This window comes from Anopheles ziemanni, chromosome 3 (genome assembly GCF_943734765.1).
Source record: "Anopheles ziemanni chromosome 3, idAnoZiCoDA_A2_x.2, whole genome shotgun sequence".
Classification (NCBI taxonomy): Eukaryota; Metazoa; Arthropoda; class Insecta; order Diptera; family Culicidae; genus Anopheles; species Anopheles ziemanni.
In genome coordinates, this window is record NC_080706.1 from 34027200 (window position 1) to 34045303 (window position 18104).

The window sequence follows — 18104 nt, forward strand, 5'->3', positions numbered from 1 at the left end:
CCCCTCTGCAGCATAGGACAGACACTGCTTCAGCGGAGTAGCACACCGCCGGTCCAGATTTCCCCGAGCCCCTCACACAACCAGTAGTGGGTGTTTTTTGAATCCAGTCAAAACGATGATCATTCGCATCGCCGCGCTAATTTTGAGCCATCAAAACTGTGTTAACAGTGTCGTTAGGAGAACGCGTCCGCCCTTATCTCTAGGTGTACCCCACATCAGCACGCGCGTGGAAAACGGAAGGCACGGAAGCTTGGGCACGAGAGTGTTTGCCGATTCTGTTGACAGTCAGTTGCGCGACCAAGAAGGCAGCGAATCCCGCTGATATAAAGAACGAAGCATCTTGCTACGTCTGGGGCGATTGATCGGTTGTCTGCTGCTGCTGCCTTCCTTCAACTTGTCCGACTCGTGCGCCGCGGCTCAGTCGAAACGTGTTCGTGCGTCTTGGCGGACGGTTCTTTAAGAGTTGGTTTTCTCTCTAGAAGTGCGTACCGGAGTCGTGAAAAGAAACTTTTCCGTGAGTTAAAAATATCGCAAACCGCTGGCACCAGGAACACACGTTCCTCGGATGCCTTTCACTCTCCAGTACTCTGGATTTGTGGCGTTAACGATAGACATGAAACTATAGTGCGAAGGTAGCTTAGAACAAATCGTGTTTTCAAGTTCTATACAAATAACATCGAAGGTTAATCTGTCCGATTTATTGCATCACAACGTTTGTCAACAAATTGTTTTTAGTTCCTGGACGTGATAACGTGAACCAGTGATCGGCAGCAACACGTGGACGAGTGTAAGTGTGTACAGTGGAAGAGTAAAGTGGGTCATGAAAATTTGAAGCAATTTCCCGGGTTAATAAAATTAGTTAATTAAACTAAACAAAAGTCACCACACGTCCCTTCTTTATTATCAATTTTTGAGGAGTATTCTGTGGCATAAAAAGTGTGCTCTGGCATGAAACACAATTCCATCCAGGGGAAGGAAGTATCATATGTTCCGTGGTTGACCTATATTTGTTTCCTCCACCTTCATGCCTCATGGTTCAATTTATCTACACCGGTGAAGGAGGCGCGAAAGGAAGCATGGTGTTTGCAGAGTGATGTAATTATGTTGCCGCTGCGTGCGCATAAAATTCGTGTTCCGTGTGTTTGAACAAACCCAACAGCATAGCAAAAGAGCAAGATGCAAGAACTCGCAAAAGAACGTCGGAACGTGGAAATGAAAATTTGGGCACAAACCAGTCCAAAACCAGTGTTACACCAGTCAGTGCCGGGCAGTGTTCTCGGAGTCATTGAGTGAAATCTCGCCTTGTGCCGGCGCACGAGGCCGGTTGAGTGAAGTTTCTTGACACTCGGGTTTTACATCGTTCGTTGCACTTCCTTTTCACTTTTCTTGCGAAGTGTATGTACTGCCGAATGCCCTTCAAAACGGTATGCAGTTCATGAGCCCAAGTACCTGTTTTACCTTTGGTATAGTTTTAACACCATAAGAAAGTATGCAATGATGACGTAAAATTGGCGCGGTACAGTGAGAGGTGTTAAGACGTGGGGAGGGAAATTTTGCGCGTGTCCACCGAAGAAGGTTACGACCCTACGGAAGGTCGCGTCCGGTAGCCCTTCACTTAGAGTAAGCGGCAGCTCGAACTACTCGTAATAGGCATTTACCTCGTTAAACACGCGACCGTAGCGTCGTGAGCCGTTGGAAAGTGGATGCCCTTATTTCTACACACACCCCAATCAGCAGCGTGGGATCACATTAGTACCCAATTTACACCGTTTTGCTCGTTGAATTGCTAAATATAAACAACAGGAAAACCAACTAAAGGATTAGTGTCCCTTGTAAGGATAAACAATAAGCAGAACTACCAAAGGATTTCGTTCCTGTATGCCGATTTATCTAGCAGTGGTTTTAAATATGTGATTTTTTAATTTTGTATAGAATTTGTGAGCTGTAAAAAGTAATAGCTATTGAAATTGTGATGAAATCTTCCACTGCAGACGAGTCGTTCTCTCTTGTAACTTCTTAACAGTATAACATCACCTTTGTTTCACTTATGAGTTATTTTAAAATTGATTAATTTAATTTTATTTATTTTGATTTAAAAGGATTTTTGTAATGTTTTGTACAAAGTATACTTTCGTGATCATTAATATTTAGTAAATTTTTAATTTTTAATACAAAGTGGTTTACAGATTATAGTACCAGCCCGTTTCGTGCAACCAACACTTCTGGGTGAAAAAGGTGATGTTATACATGTAAAAAAGGGTAAAACCTACAAAGATGGTAATATAAATTGTAAAAGAGAAGATTTTCTTAATCTTTCAGAAAAAATCTGTTGCTGAGATAAATGGAATTAAAAATTCTAAAAGTCACGTTAATTTTAGCCATTTTTTTTTTAATTACAAACAAATATTAAAATATTATTTTTTCGACCTCTTTCTCGATAGAACACTTTTAGGCCGTCGAATTAAAGGCAAGCAAGTTGCGCGATCAAAATGGACGAGGTTGACCAGAAGCAGCCCCATACCCCGAACCCCTCGCCGGACAGTGATGACGAGTCGCCTCCCCTCGCCATGAAGCTTGCGGCGCAAAACGGCAAGCCTCCGATATCCTCCGGATCGCCCTGGAAGCGCAAGCAAATGATTGACGTAAATGCGCACGGCAGTCTCGACTTGAGCAAGCTGTCGATGCGACGCAATTCGAGCTACGGCAAGCTGCCCCCCGAGGCACCGGAGGCGAAGGTGTTGGTCGTTTACACCGGTGGCACCATCGGGATGATGCGGAACGAGAAAAATGGTTCGTATTTGCGGTAAATTAGCACTCCCATGATGGTGTACAATTGGTGTTTTCCTTTTAGCTCTGGAGCCGCGGCCGTATGAGTTCGTACGTAAGATCCGCCAGTACCCGAATATGCACGATGACGCGTACGCAACGAAGAGGTACGGGCCGGCGAAGAATATGGCACCGCTGGTGCTCCCGTACGTGGAAGGCCAGCACCGACGCATCCTGTACCAGATTTCCGAGTACGAGCCGCTGCTCGATTCCTCCAACATGGGCATCGCCGATTGGGTGCGGATTGCAACCGACATCCGACAGTCGTACGAGTTCTTCGACGGGTTCGTTATCCTACACGGCACGGATACGCTGTCGTACACTGCGTCCGCCCTGTCGTTCATGTTCGAGAATCTGGGCAAGACGATCATTATCACCGGCTCGCAGATACCGATCTTTGAGACGCGCACCGACGGGAAGGACAACTTCACGTCCGCACTCATCCTCGCCGGGAACTACGTCATCCCGGAGGTTTGCGTGTTCTTCAACAGTCGCCTGTTCCGAGGCAATCGGACGGTGAAGGTGAGCAGCGAGTCGCTGGACGCATTCAACTCACCGAATTCGGCTCCGCTCGCCAAGATGGGCATCAACGTGGAGGTGGATTATCGCGTCATCTTCCGGCCGTGCACGGTGGACAAGTTTACCGTGCATCTTGAGATGGATGAAAACGTTGGTCTGTTGCGGCTGTTTCCGAGCATTTCCGTCGCAACGGTACACGCGTTTCTGCAGGCACCTATGCGGGGTGTAGTGCTGCAAACGTACGGTGCTGGTAACTTCCCGACGAACCGGGCGGACATGATCGAGGCACTGAAGGAGGCCAGTGCACGCCAGGTGCTCATCGTCAACTGCACCCAGTGTAGCGAGGGCTCCGTGTGTGACCTGTACGAGACGGGTCGACAGTTGCAAGACATTGGTATCATTCCCGGGTACGACATGACACCCGAGGCGGCCCTTGCCAAGATGTCCTACGTGCTAAGCAAAGAGGAATGGGATTGGGAAATGAAGAAAAAGGTACGGTAGGAAACAAATAGAATTAAGACGGCAGAAGAAAGTTGTTGCACTTATGCCTCTTTTTTGGTAGATGATGAAGAGCAATCTTCGGGGTGAGCTGACCTGTGAAAAGCCACCGGAAATGCAGGAGTACGATCTCATCGATGCCGTGGCCCGTACGCTGCATCTGACGTCAACCAAGGAGCTGAGCCAATTGAAATCGTCCCTATTTCCGGCGATGGTCAACACGGCGGTGTTAGCAGGAGACATTGCCAAGGTAATAAAGTGTTGCTGGAAACGAGCTGCCAGTTGAATTCACTTACTCTTATCTTTCCTTTTCCTTTTGCTAGCTGACGAATTTGAAGGGTTACGGAGCGAACATGTCGGCAGAGAACTACGACCGCCGGACGGCCCTGCACGTCGCTTGCTGCGAGGGCAACATCGAGATGGTACAGTATCTGCTGCAGCATGGTGCAGCCGTGCACATACGCGACCGTTACGATCGAACTCCGCTAATGGACGCGATCATGCACGATCATCACCAAGCGATCCGGCTGCTGATCAAATGTGGGGCCCATCTGACCGGTTCGATACGGGCGATCGGTGATGGGCTGTGTGCGGCTGCCGCACGTAACCAACTGACGCGCCTCGAATCGTACCGGGTGGCCGGTGCCGACCTGTCGCAAGAGGATTCGTGTGGTCGCACCGCCCTACACCTTGCTGCCCTGTATGGACATGTGGAGGTGGTACAGTATCTGCTGAAGAACTACGCCGAAGTGAACGTGCCCGACTATCTCGGTCTGACACCGTTGGACTATGCGATGAAGGTGAATGCCGTGCCGGTGGTAGAAGTGCTTGAGGCTCGCGATGCCGTGCGGGGGGACCAGTTGTCTTTCGATGTTGACAAACGTCCAGCAATGGAGGATTCGTTCGATTAAGGCGAACCGCGGACAGACTTCTGTAGGAATATGATTGTGATAATTCGGATAACGGAACATACGGAATGAAATGCCATGAGCAGACTCCATTATATGTATATTGAATGAACAACTTTTTTTTATCGAATCGTTGATGAGCGGATGTGTTGTACTCTCGGGAATAAGGCCATGAGCAGACTTCATTGTATATTGAATGAACAACTTTTTTAATCGAATCGTCGATGAGCCGATGCGTGGTAAAGCCGGGAATAAGGCAAATGATTATCCCACGTTGTGCTTAACAGTGCAGCCGAAGAGATTTAGAACATGTAGGGCCCAATCAATAAATGTTTTCGATCACACATCGGTATGTTACAGTTTTATTGCAGTATTTCTACAGGTGGTAAAATCTATGAGTTGTTTGTAAGATCCATCTACCAAATTGTGTACACCTTAAACTATCCCATCTAACTACCACTACAAGTTACCTCTTTCTCACCAACCGAACGATTGTCTCCACGAAGTTCGTTATTGCACAGTCCGGAAAGGATTGTTCGCAGCTTGTCTGTTGTCTGCCCGCTTGAATCGCTGGCTCGATGACTGTCCCGGCCGTGAACCTTCCCATCCAGTCGGCCCTCGAAAGTCCTTCCACGATGGTATCGACAGACCCGGCCCGACCTTCACTCACTGCTACCGTGGCTTCCTTCACGTACCAGCAGATGGTGCGTTGTGCGCAGGCAACGGTATCGATGTCATACCGTCCCATCGTCTGATCTAGTGAGCCAAGTAGTTTCCATACCAAACTCGCCTCCTGTGGGTCTTTTCGGATGACAAAATGGTGCGTTAGTACGTTTCCTATCGATCGCATCTAAGTAACCATCGAGTTATGGAGAGGATTTGTTTAGCCGTCGTGGTTCGTTACATACGCTTGTTCGCTGAACACATTTTTGCACACAAATGGCGTTCGATAGTGAGGCAAACGGTTGGTCAGAATTGAATAATTTTTCACTGACTATATATATCAATTTGCTGGAGTTAACGGATCCGAAAACTGGTGACGAGGCGACCCGTTTCAAGCTGTTCTTGAACTGTGGCAAAACCAGCGTAGATGCCTCCGGAACATTGGAGTCTTTGAACGAAGAAAAATTGGCAAATATCATCGGGTAGGTTGTGTAAGGAGCGATGCGAAGGGTATGTGATAACAATCCAACTTTGTTCACAGCCTTCATACAAACGCTGAACAATTCGTACGCTTTTTGAATGAAAGTAGTGTCGAAGTAACGCTTATGCGAGACAACTCCACGGTTGGTAGAGGTCAGTTACGTTTGAAAGACACTGGAGCTGTCCACTTCGACCCAAAGCGTGTGATAGGCGATCCTGTGCTGGAAAAATTTGCACTCCTTAATGGAAACGACGAGCCAATTGGGATGGTAACGATGGTACTACGTGCGGAACGTAGTGCAGTCCCATCGGCCGAATCGGGTTCAGAAGTCAAGATCGATACGAACGACCTCTTGTATGTCGTTAATGAGGATAGACGACGCACGTCAGAGCAGCAGGAAAATTTACAGCGGCAACTCCTTGTGTGCAACAAATGTAACATCCTACGATCTTCGGATGACTTTAGCTGCCAATATGAGTTGATACATGGGATTCTGCATAGCAAAGCCGTTAACAGCACGCAAAAGGAGATCGAACGAATTAAGCAGAAGCTGAATGACGTTAAATTGGATGAAACCATCGGGCACAGGGAGTCGGTTTCTACAAACGGCGATGTTTCCGGTGGAAAGATATGCGGCCTCTGTCGAGGGATAACGATTACTGGAGTCACTTGTGGACTGACGGAACCAAGTGTGGCCGAGAGTAAACCATCCACTGGCAACAAGCGACATGTGCATCGACGGTCCAGCCAAAGAAATTTTGGTGAATGTATGAAAGCCAAACAAAATTCAAAACCATCTGCTCGGTAAGAGTCGTACCGGAAAGTACATTTTGAAATCATACGTTTTGATTTTTCAAAGACAATTTACATTCTCTGGCAGGTGTTGTGTGCGATGTAAGACGAGCTTAAATTGGATGCCGGAAGTTTGTCGATGCCCAAAGTGTGGTCACAAAGCTCTGAAAACTGAATATGCAGATCTTGACACTAACAAACGAAGAAAGGAGTTCCCTAACTTCCCTTTCGACGAAGGAATCGTTTCAAATAAAACGAATTCACCAATGATGAGTGGCACGAATACGCTGGTGGCTTCATCGAACTCCTGTTCGATCTGCCATATTCGTCGGTGCCGGTGTGTTGATTGTGCCTATCGGACACATCACTCAGAGCCGTGTAGTTCTTTGACCGGCACTTCAGAAATCCTAAATCCTGGGTATGACACACCAGTAAGACCCATTACGCGACACTCCACGAACCTTCACGAACGCCAGAAGGGACTGCAAGAAGGGAAAGTATTGCCGGTCCGACCTCCATCACCGAGACGGTCCGAGCAGTTGCGCCGAGTGTATACGGCCAGGCAGGGTCCAAAGGCAGAACCACAACCTACCAATGGAAAGATCCGCCTCAGTGGTCCACAAATTCGGCGGAACTACAACGCTTTCATGCGCAAGGTGAGGCAACAGAATAAGAACCTCTACTCCTACCGCTTTGGCCGACGACACCCGGGGATATCGGTAGGCCATAAGTCGTGCATGAAGCAGGACCCACTAGTACCCGCCCACATGGGTTGGCGGTGGAACACCTGTATCGAGGGTATCGGCAAACGACGTCCCGGTTGGCGCCCAGGAGCAGTCCGAAAGCCTATCATGCAGCTGATGCAACACTTCCTCACGTGCTACCCAATGGACAATGTGCCGGTTTCGGGACCGAGGGGGACTCACCACCGTTCACCAGCTACCGGTGACCATCTGGCGGAACAGAAGCCTACGCTGCACATAACAAAGCAGCATGGGGAATATTCAATTACTATGAACCCGCTGAAGGACTCGGAGACGCTCAAGACTACCACTGACCCATACCTGCCCTGCAAGCCGATCAAGTTCCGTCTCTCCAAAGACCCCCGACTGACCAAACTGTACATGCTGCGCGATGAGCTGAAGAAGAAAGGTCTGACGCTGTGTGGCTGCCGGGAGCTGGAGAATTGCGAGCATCGAAGTGAACGCGAGAAGCGCATCCTGGTGGAAGAGATACGACGGACGGGTAAACGTCTCGGATTGCCCCTGGACACAACCGCCGCCGACATGCCTAGCCGGAGTGAGAGTGAGCTGGACGTCGAGTTTACGCCACCGTCAGCCATTATCCGGCCGGATGCGAGACAGCCCGACGTGATCTTTGCGGAGACGCAATACTGCGAGGATGACTTCAAGCTCAAGCCCTCCAAGAAACAAGATCCACAAAAGGCGGTCGGTAATTCCAAAGTACAAGGTTCTCGCGGGAGTAAAACCACCGGAAGTCGTACACCAGGCGTTGGTTCTGGTCACGGTAAAGGCGACGGAGTGATGCGTGCACCGACGGAAACCAATGCTAAACAACCTAAAGGTGACGGTGCAAATCGGGCACCAAAAGAGACCATTGACAAACTAACTCCCGGAAGTACCGGTCAGGTGCGTAAAAGTATTCCGCCAAAGGGAGGTGATGCTGCTAAGAAGGGAAAGCCAACAGTATCCGAAGCAAAGAGCACCGGTGTAAGAATCTCCGTAGCAAAAGCGAAAGTCGCGGCGAAGAAGTAATATCCTCTAACAATCCAATTGGTTGGCCTAGTTGGGAATGCTGGCATACTTCTGTTTCGTTTTGAACCATCAATCGGTTGAAAATGGAACGCAAGGATGCGAGCTCGTCGTAGAACACAAACTTTTCTTTGTAAATGCTACTCTTAGTGCCTTTTAGGTTCTCTTGCGATCAAAAATAGAAATTCACGTACTCTGTAGCTATTCATGGGAGTTCCTTTCACCTCATTTTCCACCTCACTGTTTTTTTTCGTTCATTGGTCACGTCACCAAGCGTTATCACATGCAATGTCCAACTGTTGCCGACTTCGGAGGCCCTCTATTTTCACACCAATCGACGTCACAACTAATTTTACCCATTGTCGGTATCAAAACGAGACAGGTGTGTGTATGGCGCTGTCAACGCTCGCTCCCGGTAGACGATGGCGCATAACTTACCACGCTCAACCTGGCTTTGGCTACTTTCAGATCGCTGGTCGCGGGTGAGGGGCAAGGTCCAGCCCGGCAGGAGCGAACTGTTGGAGAAGGTTCGCGCGGCCGCTCCGACCAGCGCTCCGCCGGCGGTCAACACGCCGGCCAGCACGACGGCCCCAAGGTTGACGTTCAGCAGCGGCGTTCCCTGCGGATGAAGACGGCCAAAGGTTCAGAACGTCCAGAACGATCGTTAGTGTATCGCCGCCCCGAGCTGACGCAGTGTGCTAGAGTCTGCGTGTATCCTCCAACTCGGTGTGGATTGGTGAGGGTTTGTTGCCCCGTTTGCGTGACACGCTGTTGTTGTCAGGCCCTTTGCTTACCTGAAGCACCGAGTTCATCACTCCGTTCATAGACTTCTGGATCGGAATCGACAGAAATGGGATGGCGAAATCGATCTCAACCTGTATCCGGACGCGAGTGGATGAACGAAAACAAGCGCAATCTTTAAGATAGCTAAATTTGTAGTATACTATTCGAACGGCGAAGGAAACCGTCCAATTACCTCAATGCTGTTGTCCTTCGTTTCGAATGAGATAAACCTGGGCTCGCGGCGTAACTTGGTCGACTTCTTAGGCGACCGGGCCCGTGGCCTAAAGGTGGTCGCCCGGGGGGAACCGTCGTCTAGCGTGTAGAACCGTTGGTCTTCCTCCGCCAGAGCACCGTAGGGCCGGACCCAGACACCACTCGTCCTGGTCGTGTCATTCGACGACACGCCATTGCTGTCGGACGTCGGACTGCAGAATGCCCATGGAGCCCGCTCGGATAGGAGCACGACCAGCGGTAGAATCGACACGGTGAACATCATCGTCGTCCTCACGGTTCCAGTGCAATTGCTAAACTGGCTGCATTGCGCAAATTGTCTTTCACTCGGCGGCCCTGACGATGTTCTCGGCCAATCTGCAACTGCAGTGGGACACGGCACAGTCGCCCTACAAACATTACGCGATCGTTGGCGAACGCTTTTCGATTGACGCACTTTTCTCGCTCCAGCTAGCACTCGGTGGCCATGGCGATATGCGAACGATTCGTCTTCACTTTCCGGGTTGTTTTGTTTCGTTCGGGGTTCAGGTGCAAAAGCCTCTCCGGGATGCCCAGGATCGCAATCGGGGTATTGTATTGGGTAAAGTAGAGCAAAACGTTGTGGGAAGACACCGAAAAGCTTCGAGGCAAACAGATGGCGTAATCGCATATCGGTTTATGCTTACGCTTACGCTGCACGGTGCCTTTCATTGGAACGTGCCAGTACAATTGTGGGGTGGATTCCTTCAAACTTTGTGTCACGCTGCAATTACGTTGTAGGCCAAAGCTGGGTTTTAGCGTTGACTGGGTAGACGTTCACTATAAGTTGCAACTTAACTAAATTAAACTATTGATGGCAAACTATTCCAAACATTTTCGTTTGAATTCATAATAAATTGGTCATGTGCAGTTCCAAGACATGTTAAAATGTGTACTAACATTTTGATTTCAGAATTCAATCTAGAATAAAAACATGGTTATAAAAATTTTGAACCCCACTTTTTACAATCCATTATGAAGACGTGAATTAAGGATAACCTATAGCATTTTTCTAAGGTATTACCTTATTTGTAAAATGAAGATTGAAATCAACTAAATACCTCATAAATCGTTACTCACTATTTTCTTTTACTCATGTTAAAAGGTGAAATATAGATAGTTGGTATTAAAGTTTGTTAATACAACTTCAATCTACATGGAATTATTATTCTATTCCCATTGCATTTTTGAAATATGATGGTTTCTTTGAAAAAAAATTTAAATTATTTTTCTTAACTGATTTGTACGTATGTATCGGATTATAGTTTCCTCTATGCCTTATCTGTGTTTCCGTCCTCCAGTTTTCATAATACCATTTATGCAATGCAGCTGCAGCCAATGTCACCTGCAACGGAAGCTTGTTCGATGTCGGCATGAGGCCTCGTGGTTTGAATTCTCTTGAGCTACGAAAGTGTTTTCCATGGAGGATGGATAATTTGGCGTGGAAAATTAAAATCACTCCATCTGCTAGTGCACGTGACACACATTTTACCGGCACTAGCAATTATGACATCGTTTCGCTCATCAGCAACTAAATGACGCAACTCATGTCTGGTATTGTGTTTCTCGTTGGAAGTCGTGATCTGTTAACAAAAAACCCTTTTGGATATATTTCCTTGGGATGGTAAATTATTTTCATTAATCATTGTATATTTTGGTCAATAAAGTATAACAAACATGAGGCTAATAAATGAGACTCGTAAGCAAAATTTTCGTATAACCATGTAAAATGTAGCGGGTTATCGTAATGATGATTTGAATAAAAGGATAGTGCGAATAGATTTCAGGGAAATACGCACATAAAAATACAATAACGAATATATTTTAAAACCTCCCCAAATGGAACCCAAACCAAACCAAACCCCGCTAGCTGCTCCAGTGAAAGAGAAAGGAAAACACTTGCGCACGTGCGCGGAAAGTGAAAAATGTTTTCCGATTGTCACGCAGCCAAACATGGAAGCGACCGGAGTTGTATCTTCCCTTGCGCAACAAAAAGAGGGAAAAAGAAAACAAAAAGTATCGGCATGCTCCACGGCCGTTGCGTACGAGAAAACCAGGAAAATCTAGCAACCCCACTGTCACAACAAACCGCGTACCCGTTCCACCCGCGATCGGCCCACCAGAGGAAACAAAATGTCGCCCATCTGCGGCACATCGTGTCCCCGGTCGGTCGCCGTAATCGCGCCATAATGACGACCATAATTCCGCATTAAACGTTCACGGCTTCTTGCCTGCCGTACCGTTCCTGTGTCCTCCCGCCTGGCCCGGGCCGGGTATGGTTCCATCTCGGTCGGGCAGATCGTTGGCGGGTCTGTTCGGCCCATTAAGTGGCCTCATGGCGCTGCTCAAACGGTGCGTTACCTGGTTCGCGGCATGTTCGCGGCGGTCCCAACAATCGCGCCGAATGAATGAAAGAAAAATTTCACGCAACAGGGCACATCTTTTGTATACCGCTGCTGGTACCCCCAACCCGCCAGGTTGGCCAGGAAACGCGATGTGTGATGTCTTTGGATGCTTTAATTTGTGGAAGAGATGTTAGTGCGGAGGGTTGTTTTTTTTCTCATTTCCTTCCAAAGGTCGTGAACCACCACGGTTGTCACGAGTCATGATTTTCCTGAGGCTCGAGACGATTTCAATGGAGGAAGGGATCCAACTAGACGAAGACGTGAAGACGACACTTGCCACTAATTCTATTATCCATTGTGTTTGCGCTGATTTGCGTGCGAGGGCAGGATTAACGTGAGGTTTAGTATAAATTATGACTCTCCAAAGCAGAAGGATTCATTGCAGTGCAAACGCTCCGTTCAGTGACAGCTCTTGTAGGAACAAACGCAAACGGTTAAAACAGTGTCCGCAGTCACTTCAAGTAGGAAGAAATCCCAGGGACTACCAGCCTATAAATCGAAATTATGAAGTCCAGTGTAGCATATCTCGTTGCAACGGTTTTGGTGCTAGCCACCATCGGTTGGCAGTGTGCGGCCGCGCAAAGGTAAGAGTGTTCGGAAGTTCAGCGCATAAAATTAATTCTTCCAAGAAGACTTCCTTCAAAGTGATAAGTGCGTCGAATGCTAGTTAGAATTATTCCGTGTATTCAGTGGTATTAGATTATGCGTGTTCCAAAAGTGCACGCACCTAAGAAATCTCATAGCACCGTAGTAGAAAGTGTTGGATAAAGAGCTGGATTGTTTCCTAGAACCAGGGAGTCCTAACGGAACAAGAGGATATAAAGGAGGCTCTGCCCATTTAATAGAAGAATTTAAAAAGAAGCTGAACTCTCCTTGCCACATTGTGGTTTGACTTCGCAAACCGATTTCTCATGGAGAGTTTTATGATTTTCGTTTCTTTTCAAAAACCCAAAATTGACCTCTATGTTTCGTACCTATACTTCTTTAGGATACACATCCAATTATGAAATCCATATAATTTATGACTTATGAATCTTTATGAAAGACGTTTGTCCAGTTTGTTCAATTCGGTTACACTCTCGCCTGTATCGTCAACTCAAGAACAAAATTCCTGGATGACCTCAAATTTTTAATCCATCGTATTTCTATAGCAACCCTTGGAGACGACAAAACGACAGCTTCGCAACGGAGTCTGCCAGTGATCGTAGCCAGAGGCTTGGTCTGACCACCGGGTACGGCGGTGTCAACGGATACGGCTACTCCAGCTCTGGACTTGGCTCCTACACTCCGCTGAAGATTGATCTCGGTGGTGTCGTGCTGGGAACGTTGGTCGGCATTGGCGCTCTACTTCTCCTACCGAAGTTGGTGAACGTGATCGGAGGCGGTTATGGGGGCACTGGCCACTACCGTAGCGCCGATAGCGACCCGACCGGTCTGTCTGAGCTGATGAACAAGGTTGACGACTATCTGGCGCAGAACAACATCGACTCAGGAGCTTGCATGCAGAAGGCCGTCTGCAGCTACATCCGGTCGTCCGATTACCACGCGCAGGTCGGCACAGCTGATCAGGTTGAGCACATGATCCTGGCCATCTCGGAGTAAGTTCTAACATAAAGCTTTGCGATGAATTCCTCTGTATAATTATGTCCAACCCTTACTTCCAGGAACTCCATCGTCGACTACATGCTGGACGGAACGGCGATCAAGGAGGCGATCAAGAATGGAAAAATGCAGACAGCCCGCTCGTGTGACGACATGTACTCGACCTGCCCGCTCGATCGTCAGTCCACGCTGCAGCTGTTCAAGAAAATGTTCCCGATCGGTAACTAAAGTACCGAGGTATTGCGTCTCCGGATTTTCTCTTCTTGTAGGAGTGTTCGATGTGTCACACACTTGACTGATTTTATACCAGGTGTACGTCTTCCTAATGGTGGCATTTTTAGCTGGAGGATAGACGAAATGGGAAGGACTTAGTCCACTTGGGTTAAATTTAGATAAATTTCCTGGCTACACGAAACGCACCTTGAAGGAAGTTAAATGTGGGACACATCCAACATCCACCAGGAGGGGCAACAACAGTGGGACACCTACACATAAACACAATCACGCGATGGAGCTCGTGACCCTGGCACGGAATAACGATGATTTGTTTAGAATTAGTTTATAAAAAAAACGTAACGTCCAGTGTGCAAGCATACGAAAAGAAAGGAACACGTTTACCTTAAGACAACACGAACGGGGATCAATTTTGTTTTTAAGTCTAGCGATACAACGAACCACAATAAGAAACCTACAACATACCTATAATGAAACCTATTTTACTCTTGCAACTCATCTTGGCTCCGTGCGGCCATTCTTCCGCCGGACCGTTTCGTTTACATGTAAATAATTGTTTGGCATTGAAAGGCGAGAATGTTCAATAAAGAAGTAAAAAAAAAAACACGAAAACCCACCCAGTCCTAAAACACACATGTTCCGCCGCGCCAGACCATGTTGTTGGCTTTGGGTCCAATTTAACACCCACAAATGATGTCTTGTTTATGCTCTAGGTCGAGTCGGGAAGAAAGATGTAGCGATGTAATTTAATTTGTTGTTGCTGTAGTTTTTTCGTCGCTACTTTGAGCTGTCGAAGGTCAACCCTTGGCTGTGCTTGTGTGGGAGTTGTCTAAAACAATAAATCAAAAGGTTTTCCCTTTGTGAAAGTCAACCGCATGGCCCGCGTTGAAAATTAGTTTTTTTTTATGTAATGCTGGAATGCAAAGGAAAGTGGAAAGCTTGACAAAAACAACTAGTTTTTGACCCTGGCCTGATTTTGAAAAGTTATTTATATCTATAGTTATTAAGGTCAAATATGTCCGAAAGTTGGGAATGCAAAGTTGTTTGAAAAAGTCATGCGATACAATGATAAAATATCATGTTTTATAGTAAATTTTGGACTAAGCCTTACAAAGGCTTTATAAAAAGCAAATATATAAAGCAATCAACAAAGCAATTATATTAACTTTCTGATTGAGGGATTCCCAACTTCAGTATGGGAAATATTGAGCACCACGGATAGCATTTTTCCAATCGCTTGCCATCTGCTATGGCGCACAATGTTTAGCACGAACCGTGGGTAGAGACTTTCGCCGCTTTCGAACAACAAAATCGCACCAGATCCGAATCGCAAAAATGCCAAAAGTACACATACCGTGTGGGCGCTTAAAAATAAATCAACTCTCAACACCAACCACCGATCGATCGATCGATCGATCGATTGTATCATCGCGGTTGTTTATCGCGACGTCCACGGGGAGGAAGTGAAAAAGAGCCATGACACGAGTCGAGGGAAAGCGAACATCGATCCGGCCGATGGCCATGAGGACGAGAAGGCCCTGACAGTGACAGTGAGCCTCAGTTGAAAAGGTTAAAAAGAAACAAAGGGTGAATAAGTTTCTAGTCAAACTTTTTCCGTGCATGATAGTACGCGTAAGAAATGACGATCTCGAAAACATTGTCAACAAACCTCGCATATTTCCGAAGTGATTAATCACACATGTTTCAACTCAAACGCAGGAACAACATCTATCGTAGTGGCTGAATCATCGTGCCTTTCAAACACACAGGTGTGCCTACTTTGATTGTGATCGGCTGCGCTTGATCTTGCGCACCGAACGTGCCGAACTCGTGAGCTAGTATGTCCGGCGTTGGTGTAAGAATATCGCAGGTGTTGCGTTGTCTTCGTCACCGTTAATCTTGGCATTGTCAAGTGGGGCTGACTGCAAGAGACCAAATTAAATCGTGTGCCTCATACCACAATCGTTTTTCTTTAGACACTTCCTGGCTGTTCAGTCCCATGGTTCGATGTTCAGTAGGTGAAAGTGACATTGAATTGAATTTGATGGTGAACGTATTCATTTGATGCAATCTTATTTTCCTTTAAAAAAACAATATTTTATAGTCGGTAAACGTTCCATTTATTTTTTGTCACCATTTTTTTTGTTCTAAATAACTTAAAGCTAATATAGATCCAATCGATTACATCGGTTAGAAAATCGGCACATAAGTGTTGAGGAAATCGAATCCCAACTGAGAGCGGATAAACAAAATAAGTCTTTAGGCATTTTAAAATTTTTTTTTTGGTTCCAATATTTTTAATTAAATTTTTCATGGAATTATTATGGATGAATTTATTCTTTTATGCACCTTCGCGCTTCGTTTAAATCACAAGATACCATGCGCCTCCATCAAGGCACGCTGTAAACAAATGTTCGGCGTGTGCCGTCGTATGCACCATGCGCCTCCATCGTGCTCAAATGGAGTGTAAAAATAATAACAACCACAAATTAACACAACCAAAAGTTTGCACTCATCCACAATCGAAGCTATTTCGTCCGTCGGTATGCAAACCCTTTGCGTATTGGCGATATTTTAAGGCGTATGATTCAAATCTGTCGTAAGGCAAATGCGCAACTCATCCGAAACGGAGGTTAAATGTGACGGGATTGGAGTGGAATAATATCGTTAAAAACACACTTTAAAAGATGTGGCAAATTCACACCAAACAAAGTAAATCGGTGGTGGAGGATTTGGAGGCATGGAAAAACAAATACGGCCAATGCCGTTCGGTTGTGAAAAACAACATCCTTCACTCTGCAGCGGACCACAAGGATGAATCATATGGAAAGATTTGGAATGAACCAGGCGGCCACAATACACCCTCTCCCGCTCGTCCGTTGTGTATGAGTTTTTTGGCCATGCTATCGCGAAGGTTTTTTTTTGCGATACTGCTCCAATTCCATTGGCGCTAGAACGGACGCTAAAAATAGAACGCTTAGCTGAGGCACACAAAACCGACGAGTTGTACCGTCCGAACGTGAGAGCGTCGTGTGGCCACTTTTGCGTCGCGATGAGGTCGTTTTTCGATGGAATTCTCTCGGCGACCTCCATGCCAAGGAAAAACGACTGGTTGCGAGGAAGGATAACGGGAGGTGGATGAACAACAAATCATTTCGAAAAGTAGGAATGCAAAACTAACACAACGCCCTCATGGCAACGAAGAGATAGTTTTTTCTTCAAACATGTGTGATTTTGTTCTGTCCGTTTAAACACAATTGTTTCTTTTTAAGGAGAGTAGCTCTTCTTCTTTGGCATAACAACTGTCTTCGGTCATGCCTGTCCCATTAAGGACTTACTAAACTGTTTTACCTTTGCATACGTGAATAATCAGTCTTCTCATATGAAATATATAAAACTTGACACATGATACGATTGAAACTCCATACGATTCGGTCCGAAAGGGACATTGATTTCCGAAAATACACACATGTCAACAATGCACAACTCGAGCAGATTCGCTTTGGCACACCAGCTCCGTGCGTTTGTTTATCTTTTCACTTCTCCACATGAATCCGCCGAAGGAAAAACATTAACCGTCGAACGCAACGATGGGAAGACCGAGCGATATATGTATATTTTACTACTACCGCCGGCTGGGTTATCTGCCAGAACATCCGCCATACCGTTGCAACTCCCGCAAACGTTTACGACCGCATTGCAGGAAAATCGGCTCAAGGCAAGGAAACAGAAGAAAAACAAAAGTGAGCAGCAGCTTTTCTTCCCACCGCTTTCTTTTTCGCTCGTGTCGGCATTATCACACCACCAGGGGTTTACGTTGGCGATCGTGTGCAAAATTTGTCCCCACTCTCATTTTTCCTCCTTTCATCCTCGTCATTCCTCGGCTGACGCAATCTCGGCCTGTGGGAAAACAGTTGCGTTCGTGCGGTTTGGAATGCGTTTTACTTTTTTGGAGAATGGATAATTTCGCCCGCGGGTGTACCGGGTTTGAGTAACAATGAACAGGTGATTGTGACAATGAATGAAAGACTTTTTTCTGATGGTTGTAAAAACAACCCCGTTGCTTCGACCCGCGGTTTCTCGTACCGTCGTCGAAAAACGTGCTGTTCTCGGTTTCCCGTTTACTTTCGCTTCCCGTTTGCAAAAGAAAAAAGAAAAGCTATCCCCAAAAAAGCGACATGTCCTTCCGCTGAGATTTTTGGGTCTACGCGTCGTTTTTTTTAGATAGTGGTTTTCGTGCCATGGTTCGTCGCGAACGTCGGATTGTCCCAACCCGTGATGTGAATGACATTCACATACGCGGGATGAGATTCCGTACGTAGATACATTTGTTAGGAAAAGAAAAATAGGTAAATCGAAAGAGGGGCATGAT

The 18104-nt window shown here is 46.6% G+C and overlaps 3 protein-coding genes across 3 annotated transcripts; all 3 read left to right on the forward strand.

Moving 5' to 3' along the window:
• Window positions 1–2489: 2489 nt before the first annotated feature.
• On the forward strand, window positions 2490–4793 carry LOC131287918 (L-asparaginase-like). Its single transcript, XM_058317011.1, has 4 exons — window positions 2490–2790; window positions 2852–3837; window positions 3908–4093; window positions 4167–4793. The coding sequence occupies exons 1-4, from the start codon at window positions 2490–2492 to the stop codon at window positions 4752–4754; spliced, it is 2061 nt and encodes a 686-aa protein (XP_058172994.1). The 3' UTR covers window positions 4755–4793.
• An 897-nt stretch (window positions 4794–5690) lies between these two features.
• LOC131284610 (uncharacterized) lies at window positions 5691–8462 on the forward strand. The gene is made up of 3 exons (XM_058313472.1): window positions 5691–5896; window positions 5956–6699; window positions 6776–8462. The coding sequence occupies exons 1-3, from the start codon at window positions 5691–5693 to the stop codon at window positions 8460–8462; spliced, it is 2637 nt and encodes an 878-aa protein (XP_058169455.1).
• A 3938-nt stretch (window positions 8463–12400) lies between these two features.
• LOC131288592 (uncharacterized) lies at window positions 12401–13726 on the forward strand. The gene is made up of 3 exons (XM_058317740.1): window positions 12401–12480; window positions 13048–13494; window positions 13561–13726. The coding sequence occupies exons 1-3, from the start codon at window positions 12401–12403 to the stop codon at window positions 13724–13726; spliced, it is 693 nt and encodes a 230-aa protein (XP_058173723.1).
• Window positions 13727–18104: the final 4378 nt, after the last annotated feature.

Excerpts from the sequence above, each read along its gene's own strand:
- LOC131287918 (XM_058317011.1), top strand. The coding sequence starts at position 2,490 with ATGGACGAGGTTGACCAGAAGCAGCCCCATACCCCGAACCCCTCGCCG. Across the intron at positions 3,838-3,907 it reads ATTGGGAAATGAAGAAAAAG|ATGATGAAGAGCAATCTTCG; the intron begins GTACGGTAGGAA and ends CTTTTTTGGTAG. Across the intron at positions 4,094-4,166 it reads TAGCAGGAGACATTGCCAAG|CTGACGAATTTGAAGGGTTA; the intron begins GTAATAAAGTGT and ends TCCTTTTGCTAG.
- LOC131284610 (XM_058313472.1), top strand. The coding sequence starts at position 5,691 with ATGGCGTTCGATAGTGAGGCAAACGGTTGGTCAGAATTGAATAATTTT. Across the intron at positions 5,897-5,955 it reads AAATTGGCAAATATCATCGG|CCTTCATACAAACGCTGAAC; the intron begins GTAGGTTGTGTA and ends CTTTGTTCACAG. Across the intron at positions 6,700-6,775 it reads AATTCAAAACCATCTGCTCG|GTGTTGTGTGCGATGTAAGA; the intron begins GTAAGAGTCGTA and ends ATTCTCTGGCAG.
- LOC131288592 (XM_058317740.1), top strand. The coding sequence starts at position 12,401 with ATGAAGTCCAGTGTAGCATATCTCGTTGCAACGGTTTTGGTGCTAGCC. Across the intron at positions 12,481-13,047 it reads CAGTGTGCGGCCGCGCAAAG|CAACCCTTGGAGACGACAAA; the intron begins GTAAGAGTGTTC and ends GTATTTCTATAG. Across the intron at positions 13,495-13,560 it reads ATGATCCTGGCCATCTCGGA|GAACTCCATCGTCGACTACA; the intron begins GTAAGTTCTAAC and ends CCTTACTTCCAG.